This window comes from Marmota flaviventris, chromosome 2 (genome assembly GCF_047511675.1).
Source record: "Marmota flaviventris isolate mMarFla1 chromosome 2, mMarFla1.hap1, whole genome shotgun sequence".
NCBI classification, from domain to species: domain Eukaryota; kingdom Metazoa; phylum Chordata; class Mammalia; order Rodentia; family Sciuridae; genus Marmota; species Marmota flaviventris.
The window spans coordinates 178,893,758-178,903,556 of NC_092499.1; the positions used below are offsets into that span (position 1 = coordinate 178,893,758).

At 39.8% G+C, this 9,799-nt stretch overlaps 1 protein-coding gene across 1 annotated transcript in view; it reads left to right on the forward strand.

Moving 5' to 3' along the window:
• Positions 1-9,195, forward strand: part of Mapre1 (microtubule associated protein RP/EB family member 1) — a 29,549-nt gene extending 20,354 nt beyond the window's left edge. The window contains exons 6-7 of the mRNA XM_027945240.2: positions 5,807-5,959; positions 7,483-9,195. Of these exons, the coding sequence (XP_027801041.1) occupies positions 5,807-5,959; positions 7,483-7,539 (210 nt within the window). The 3' untranslated portion in view covers positions 7,540-9,195. The remainder of the gene's footprint in view (positions 1-5,806; positions 5,960-7,482) is intronic.
• Positions 9,196-9,799: the final 604 nt, after the last annotated feature.

The window sequence follows — 9,799 nt, forward strand, 5'->3', positions numbered from 1 at the left end:
AATCCTTCTAAGATGTTTTGTTTTGCTTTTGGATGATTGTTTTGACTTAGTCACCATCTGGGCACTGTTGCTGTAAAGTACAGAAGTCCTGGAGAGAAAGGAGACTTTTCTCTTTAGCAGCACGGATGTGCAGAAAGCAGTTGAAGAGAAAAAGATGAGAGTCAAGATTTAAATGCGTTTGTAGGTTTACTGTAGCTGAATAGATTACATGAGCTGATGTTAAGTCGGGTATCTGGAATTGTGTTTGGTATCAACTCCATTGGGGTGATGACAGTGGATAAAAAGCAATAGTGATTATTATGGTTCTTGTCTGTTCTTATTTATTTTAGATAGAATGGAGTAAGTTCGACAATGTTATTTTTGTTTTGTTTTTTTGTACTTGGGATTGAACCCAGAGATGCTAACCACTGAGTCACATTCTCAGCCCTATTTTTATTTTTATTTTTATTTTTTTTATTTATTTTTTTTTTCAGAGTAGAAATTAGAAGTTTATTAAAGGACAGCAGAAAAGACTTCTCCCGGAGGAAGAAGGGGACCCAAGAATTGGAAATCCTCCCCCTATTTTTTTTTTAAATTTTGAAACATGGTCTCACTAAATTACTGAAGCTGGCTTTGAACTTGGCAGTCCTCCTGCCTCAGCCTCCTCAGTCACTGGGACTATAGGTGTGTATCACCATGCCTGGCTACAGTGTTCTTTAAAAGTTCACAGGAACCAGGGTTTTTTGGCTTGTGTATGAAATAATAACTTATGAATGTTCAGAACAAAAATAACTAAAATGTTTTTGGAGTGGTTATTGCCATGTATTAAGTACTTTCATTTCATTTTTGCAACAAATCTTTAGGGTTTTACAGCTAACAATGGCTTCAAGAAGTTAAATAATTTGAGTGAAGATTTGAACCCAGGTATGTCTGGCTTTAGAGCCTGGGTCAGTCAGTCACTGCTAAATGGGAAATGAAGGAGGAGGTTGTGTGACTTACCTGTGGTATACAGAAGGTTTTTTTCTTGTGCCTACCATTGGAAATTGTAACTATTCACTGTAGTTACTCTGAACACATTGCTGCTAAGTATTAGAGAGAATATAACAAGGTATGGAATATCTGGCCTAGGCCTAGAAGTGGACTTTTTTTTTTTTTTTTTTTGACAAAACTTGGGGATGAATGTAGGGCCTTGTGAATGCTAGGCAAATGCTCTTTTTAAAATTTAAATTTGAGACAGGATCTCACTAAGTTGCCCAGTTGGCCTTGAACTTGGGTCCTTTTGTTTAACCTCCTGAGTAGCTGGATTATAGGCATGTACCACTCTCAACGGACTAAAAGTTTTTTTTTCCCCCTTGGTGCTGGGAATTGAACCCAAGACCTTGCACATGCTAGGCCAGCGTTCTACCACTGAGTTACATTCCCAGCCTAGAAGTGGTTTTTTTCTTTTTACAGAAAGCTTTTTTTTAAAAAAAAAAAATACATATATATATATATATATTAGTTTTAGGTGGACATAATATCTTGATTTTACATTTATGTGGTGCTGAGGATTGAACCCAGTGCCTCATGAATGCTAGGTAAGAGGTAAGCACTCTACCACTGAGCCACAACCCCAGCCCTAGAAGCGGTTTTTGATATAGTTGGAGAAGATATATGTGGTACCATCCTGAAGTAAAATCTTAGCTGAAGGCCGTTGTGGCGGTGCACTTCTGTAATCTCAGCAGCTTGGGAGGCTGAGACAGGAGGATCGCGAGTTCAAAGCCAGCCTCGGCAATTTAGTGAGGCACTAAGCAACTCAGTGAGACCCTGTCTTGAATAAAATACAGAACAGGGCTAGGGATGTAGCTCAGTGGTCAAGTACTACCCCTGAGTTCAATCCCTGATACCAAAAAATAAAACAAAACACCAAAATCTCTTCTGAAGATTTTGGAAGGCAGGAGCCATAAGTCTTGCAGAGGAGGGAGTAGTTGGAGACTGGGAGGCTTGCTTCCCTGAAGGGATAGTTAAAATCGGTGGGAAGGCCAGTGTAGGAGAACTTCAGCAGTTGAGATTGGGAGGGGTTGTGGTGTATTAGGGGAAGGTTTGAAATTGTGTGACTGTGCTTTTTTTAGTGCTGTAGAAGGTTTGGGAGACTTAGGATGCAGTGGCTGAAAGTTGATCCTGGAAGACTGGGATCAAATTCTCATACCCAGCTGGTTGGTTGATCTCTACCACAGAAGTATTTTGTTTGGCCTGCACATCTTATGAGTTTTTTTTTTGTTTGATTGACTGATTTTAATTTATAGGAAGAATTTTAGGCTCTTCCAGTTTGCCAGAGTCCTTTGCCCACTCTGTTACTGACTTTTGGCTCATTTACATGATCTCTCTGGCCTTCCTGAAAGTATTTGAATTTGTAGCCTTCCTCCTCCCCCTTTTTTTGGTTCTGAGGATTGAACTCAGGGGCACTAGACCACATCCACATCCCCAGCCCTACTTTGTATTTTATTTAGAGACAGGGTCTCACTGTTGCTTAGTGCCTTAGTTGCTGAGGTTGGCTTTGAACTTGTGATCCTCGTGCCTCAACCTCTGAAGCCTCTGGAAAGGCATGCACCGTTTGCCTGGATAGGGATTTCACATTCTTAACTCATTGTGGAGAAGTTACTTTGAGATCTTTTACATTGTCTCATCTGTACTTGATCTTTTAAAAGTATACTTAGGGGCTGGGGATGTGGCTCAAGCAGTTGCGCGCTCATCTGGCATGGGTTCAGCCCGGGTTCGATCCTCAGCACCACATACCAACAAAGATGTTGTGTCCGCCGATAACTAAAAAAAAAAAAATATATATTAAAAAAATTCTCTCTCTCTAAAAGTGTACTTAGTACTTGCAGCCCATCTCATTGCTGCTAGCCAAATGTCAAATAACCCCATGTGCCTGATGGCTACTGTTTTGGCCATTGTAGGCCCAAAACATTCTCCTTAGGCTTCCTAGGTTGTGGCTGTTGCTTTACTATAAGGAAAGGTTTTAAAAGTGACAGTGATTACTGGATTTTATTTTTGTTGGTGCTGGGGATAAAACTAGGGCCTCATGTGGGCTATGCAACTACTCTACAACTGAGCAACACCCTTAGCCTGCCACAGATTTTTAATAACCTCATAAAAATAAGCATTAGAGGAGTACCACATGAAAGCTAGTGACTTAGTCATACATATTATTTCTTGTTTATACATAGTTATTGAGTGATGTTGTGGATAAATGCTGCATTTGGCCTTATAGGGGGCACCCAGAAGCTGGATTCTACTTTGGTGGCCTTGATGATTTGTAGGACAGAGGAAGATTTAAATGCGTTTGTATGGTTGGCACTAGTGAAACATGAGTGTGTAGGTGGGGATTTGATGCTAATATTGCCTTTTTAGACTATTTTGACTTTTCTTCTAGATCACTAAGGTTACCTTCTCTTGGATTGTGGAACTGAAGCTCAGGCAACTTTCTGTTGCCGGGGTTACTCAACTTTTGTCCTTATCTCTTTCTTGTGTCCCACTTTGGGGCTGTTAGTTTTTTTTTTTTTTTTAATTTATTTTTTAGTATTTTTAGGTTGACAAAATATCTTTATTTTGTATTTATATGGTGTTGAGGATTGAACCCAGTGCCTCATGCATACTAGGCGAGCACGCTACCACTGAGCCACAACCCCAAACCTTGGGATGGCTGTTGGTTTTTGCAGGCTGCTGCAAAGGTAGAAGTGGGTGATTTAGCTTTGCTTGCCACCAGGCAATGGTAGTATTTTATTGGCATTTAAAATTTTTATTATTTTTGTGTAGTGGTACTGGAGATTGAATTTAGGAGTCCTCTGCCCCTGAGCTATATCTTTTTTTATTTTTTTTTTTTAAACAAGGTCTTGCTAAGTTGCCCAAGTTGGCCTCAAACTTGAGATCGCTTTACCTTAGCCTCCTGAGTCACTGAGATTACAGACATGTGCCATTGCACTTGGCTTAAATTATTTTTGAAAGTGATTTCTGTGATTGATATAGGAATGGTGTTAGGTTCTTTAGAATCTTGATTTTGGTTTGGTCTGTTCAGGACTTTGATGGTGAATTTTGAAGTTAGGGCTTTGTGTTCCTAGTAGTCTGCTCCTCGTCTCTGAATGCTCTCCCCACACCTTTTCTTTTTCTTCTTTTTCTATGGTTCTGGGTATCAAACTCAGGGCCTTGCACGTGCTAGACAGGTGCTGCTGTCCTGCTGCGTGCGACATGCGACTAAATCATTCAGGGTCACTCCAGGTGAATTTGGGTTGGCACTAAATAATCACACACAGAAAGTACCTTTTTCTTAGGGTCCAGCTACAGCTCCTCAGCCCCAGCTCCCACAAAGGAAGCAAGAGAGGCAGACAAAAAAGAGGGCGCATGCCTGAAATCATCTTATTTATTGAGGGGAAGGCACTTGAGAAAGTTCCACCCAAATGAGGCAAGGGATCAAATTTCAGGGGGTAGAGTCTAGCTTTGTGATGTCTGGTGGTCAGTAGGTTGACATCTTGGCAAGTCACACCCATCTTAGGTGCTTTGTGGAATTAAAGGCAGAGCAAGCAAAAAGGACCCATACGTGCACAACAGCCCAGACAGAGCAGCAACGTTCCGATTGTGCGTTCAGAATGCTCATAGCTCACACAGCCCATGGTTGGTCTGCAACACTGTCCTACTGAGCCACACCCCCAACTCTTTGAATGCTACTTTACTGCAGGTTATGAAGGGGAGCTTCCTTCCACTCGAGGATGGGGACTGAGCTCCTCAATTGTGTCTAACTGTGGGGATGCTAGATCAGCAGTGTGCTTCTGCTTTTGTATCTATATATTGAGAAGGTCGGACTCAATCATTTCTAGTGCCTTCTGGTACTTTCAGAATTTGCTGCTGCTCAGATTGTTCTCAATCTTGCACCTTTAATTTCCTGGTTTGGCTTTCCATGTTGCTTTGTGGCCCTAACCTTTAGATTGAGGGTTTTATGAAGGCTTTATGCTGCATGATATTCCATGCAGTTTTCATTCAGTGAGAGTTAAATTAATTCATTTATCAGCTGGTTGCCGTGGCACACGCTTGCATATCTAGCTGTTTGAGAGGATGAGGCAGGAGGATTGCAAGTTCAAAGCAATGTGGCCCTAAGCAATTCATTGAGACTCTGTCTCTAATTAAAATATAAAAACGGGCTGGGGATGTAGCTCTATGGTTAAGTACCTCTGGGTTCCCCCCATGCCCCCCCACCAAAAAAAATTCACTCATCATAGATTTGAATACACTGAAATGAAGATGTAACATGTCTAAAGTACACAAAGGATTGTGGGAGTTATTGTGTCTTTTATTGCTCTTGGCTAGGTAGAGTCCTGACCTAAATGTTGAGATTTATTTTTTAATAACCTCTGTGGGAATCAGCCCCTCAGTGAGACTGGAGGGGGATCAGGCATCCCTTGCCATTGACCTCCACATGTAGCCAGACTTGGACATGATTGACCATTTCTCTGGTAAGGACTCAGTTTGCGATTATTAGCCACCTTGCCAGCCTGGGTTGCCTCACACTTCACTTCCTTAGTTTTTTCTTCTTGATACTTTCTCAGTCCTTGAGAAGTTCTTGCAAGTTTCAAAGTATAATCTTATAGTCTGCCCTGCTTTTATGATCAAGGTTTCCTTGAACAAGTACGTAATACTTACGTGGAACTGAAAAAAAATTGATATTAAAATGAATTGGCTTTCTGTCTGTTTGACTTTGATTGAATACCATAACATCTTTGGGGTTAAAAGTTTGAGTGATATTTTATTGTTGCACTAACGCTAGATTTCTCTCCCTTTTCAATACCTTGCATAGGTCAACGTGTTGAAACTTACTGTTGAAGACTTGGAGAAGGAGAGAGATTTCTACTTTGGAAAGCTAAGGAACATTGAATTGATTTGCCAGGAGAACGAGGGGGAGAACGACCCTGTATTACAGAGGATTGTAGACATTCTCTATGCCACAGATGTATGTGTTGACACATTTTCTTTCCATTTTGCCTCCTAAGGGGAAATAAGATTAGTTGGTTTCAGCAAACTTTGTGCTAATTCCTATTGTGTTCCAGTGTAGCTTTCATAAAAAGATTTCATCTTTGATTCCTTTAAGTACAGGGCACCTCTGCCTTGAGGTCAGTGAGCCTTAGAGGAAGCAATAGGACAAGGAGGTGGCTGTTTTACCTGCCTCCTATAGATTGTAGTCACTGATAAGCCACAAAATACATCATCCAGAAGCACCCTTCACCTCCGTCCCACTCTCTGTAGCTTGGACCCCTCAGGTAGACCCCCTCAGGACCTCAGGCATGCCATTGGTCCTTTTTCACTGTCTGCGCCCCCAGTTGTCTAAAATGTGCTTTTTTTCCTTCCCTCCAAGGAGCTTGCCCTGGTACCCATTCCCTGAAAGTACTTTATGATCAAGTTTTTTTGCATCCTTGTTTATCACACAGCCAAACCTGCTGTTTTAGTTATGACACGTTAGCTCATTGGAGAAGTCTGATTTTCTGTAGATTTAGGATTTGATAACTGTCTATCTATTGATATCTAGGATATTCCAAGTAAGATAGGAAGAATGTCTTACTTGGAAAGGTTTTAAATATGTTTAATAGGTGTATTTATATTTCTGAATGCCTAGCAAGGTCTGTAGGACCACACTACTTAAGTATCTGTAGTATGTATAACATTATACAAATATAAGTTAATAATAATGCTATTATTATGACTGTCTTCTAAACTTGTCTTGTGAATTGTGAAGGATTAATCCAGATGATAAAAAAGTTGATAATTTGTTCAGTAAATCTTTAAGACTTGTTGTGTACTGGATAATGAAAATAAAGATGATGAAGGTATAGGTCCTTTGGTCTAGCTTATAATTTTAGTGGACGTGCATCTTAATTCAGCTCTAGAGATTTAGTGTAAGAAAAAGAAAAGATGGTTGAAGATACTGGGGATTGAACTCAGGATCTCAAACATGCTCAGTTGGTGTTCTAACATTGAGCTACATCCCCAGCCCTTCTTGAAAATTTTTTTTGGAGACAAGGTTTTAGCTGAGTTGCCCAGGCTGGCCTTGATTTTAAGGTCCTCCTACCTTAGGCTCCCAAGAAGCTAGGATTACAGGTGTGCACCTTCATGCCAACTGAGAAGTTAATTATCATGATACAGTAGTGTATCCATTCTCTGTTGTAAGTGTATGGGGAATGCTCTACAGTTGGTATGAAATGGAAGCCATGAGTCTGTTTTTTTTTTTTTTTTTTTTCACACTTGGTTTTCCTACGTCATTAATTTAATTGTGCTTAATTTTGACTTTTTGTAAAATACAGTTCTACTGTTCAAGAAATAAAATAAAGATGACTTGGCCTGTGTGATTGTCAAGTGTGTAGTAGAGATAGGAAGAACATCTTACTTGGAAAGGCTTTAAATATGAAGAAAGTGACCCACAGTAGAAAGTGATCATTCATTGTTGAGTAATAGCTTTCCCCTCTCATTTTCCCATTTCAGGAAGGCTTTGTGATACCTGATGAAGGGGGCCCACAGGAGGAACAAGAAGAGTATTAACAGCCTGGACCAGCAAAGCAACATCCGAATTCTTCACTCCAAATCATGTGCTTAACTGTAAAATACTCCCTTTTATTATTCTTAGAGGATTCACTGGTTTCTTTTCATAAGCAAAAAGTACCTCTTTTTAAAAGTGCACTTTGCAGAAGTTTCACTCCTTTTCCAATAAGTTTGAGTTAGGAGCTTTTACCTTGTAGCAGAGCAGTATTAACATCTAGTTCGTTCACCTGGGGATCAAAGAGGCTGACTATGGGGCTCACGATGTGGAATGCTGGTCACACTGATTGCTGGAGAAGGTGTTTTTATGTAATACACTGAGGTGGTGACTTCAGTAAAGACTGAATTGAGTTTTAACCTAATGTGAAGTCTTGGCAGAGAACGTTTTAATAAATAAATGCCTTAAGAGTATTTAAAATATGCTTCCATATTTCAAAATATAAAATGTAACATGACAAGAGATTTTATGTGTCTGACATTGTATCTGGGAAGGAAGGTCCAGACCTCAGAACATTTGGAACCTGCAGTCACAGGCCTTGTGGGGTTGCTTGAATCCCTACAGGCCTAGGCTTTGTCCCAAAAGGATAGTTTAAGCAATTGCTCTGTAAAACCATTTTGTGTCATTGACCAGTTGCATCCCTGCTAAAAGCAAACAGCTTGGTTGCCTGGATGAATAGAAGGTAATTCAGCCCTGAAATGTTTGAGGTGAAGAGTGTTTCATTGAGTGTTTCTCTGATGATTTTTCCATTTATTCCTGAAATTTCTATGTGTTGAGGAAAATGAAGTGTGTCCAGTTTTTAATCTAATAACTACTATTGGAGAATTACCCACATCCTTGGGATTTGGATGGGGGTTGTGTCCTGTTTTACTTAAGTTTACATTTAATATGTTTCTCTTCTCTGTCCCCTTGCCCCCTGGGGACTCCTCTTTGGCTCCTTAAGTTTGCTGCTTAGCATTGGAAGTACAGCAGACAGATGATCATGCTGCAAGCTCTTGCTGGATCTCTAGCAAAGGGAGTGATCAGTGAAGGCCAGCGTTATCTTGGGATCTACAAGGCTGGGGTGTTTTCTGTATCTGCTGTCCCTGGCTCTCCACTGTTACCCAAATACTTTGCCAGTGCACTAATCTCTTTGGAGATAAAATTCACTAGTATGTTACTAAATGTTAATTTCTTTTGCAGAAAATACAGTACCATGTCTGAATTAATTATTAATATTTAAAATATTTCATTCCTTAACTCTTCTTTATTTGCTTTGCCCATGGCCTATTCAATCCCTTGTTTGGCAGAATTCTGCAAAATGTATGTTACCCACTACTGAGATTGTTCAGCCCCTGATGTGTTTGTATTGGTTTGTTTATGGTGGTAGCTTGTCCTAAAATGTGTGTAGAAAACAGGTATTTTATGATAAAATTGCTGTGTAGTGCATGCTGTGTGTGGAATTCAGAGGAAAACCCAGACTCATTGATTAACAATGCCAAAAAATGCAAGTAACTAGCCATTGTTCAAATGACAGTGGTGCTATTTCTCTTTTGTGGCCTTTTAGACTTTTGTTGCCCTAAAATTCCATTTTGTCGGGAACCCATTTTCCACCTGGTCTTTCTTGACAGGGTTTTTTTCTACTTTTAAACAGTTTCTAAATAAAATTCTGTATTTCAAGAGTGTCATGTCTTCTGAAATTTGTCTTGCCCTGGGTATAAGCTTTTAGGTTCTATAGATAAGATAAGGTACCTGTACTTCTTTCTTAAATTAGGACTGGTATTTTCAAATTCCCCACTCCCCCCCCCCCCCACTAAATGTGCTAATTTCTAAGCCTACTTCCTTTTTCTTCATTCACAGTATATTTCTTAGTGTCCTAATTTCTTAAATTCCCATTATTGTGAGAGGTTTTTCCTCCCAGAAGCCCAAGCTTAGCCTAACTGCTTTGAAGCCTTCTTTAGGCCATTTCCTCCTGAGAAATTTATCAGGATAAAATTTGGTGGATGACCACAGGGATGAGATATAGATATATATTTTTTTCCCTGAAATTATGTTTTAAAGACAATTTAACACAATCTCAGTCTATAAAATAATCAAGTTGTCACCATTTTTTCCCTCCCTTAAAAAATTCTGTACCCTTATAAATGAGTTTAAAAGGCAACTTATTGCCATTTTCAGTGCTAAATAAAGTTAAATGGTTGGAAGGTAGTTACTTATGCTATCTTTACCTCCCATAATTCTGGGTGCTCTGAAAAATCCATCTTGATTAGGGTTGTACCACCTTAC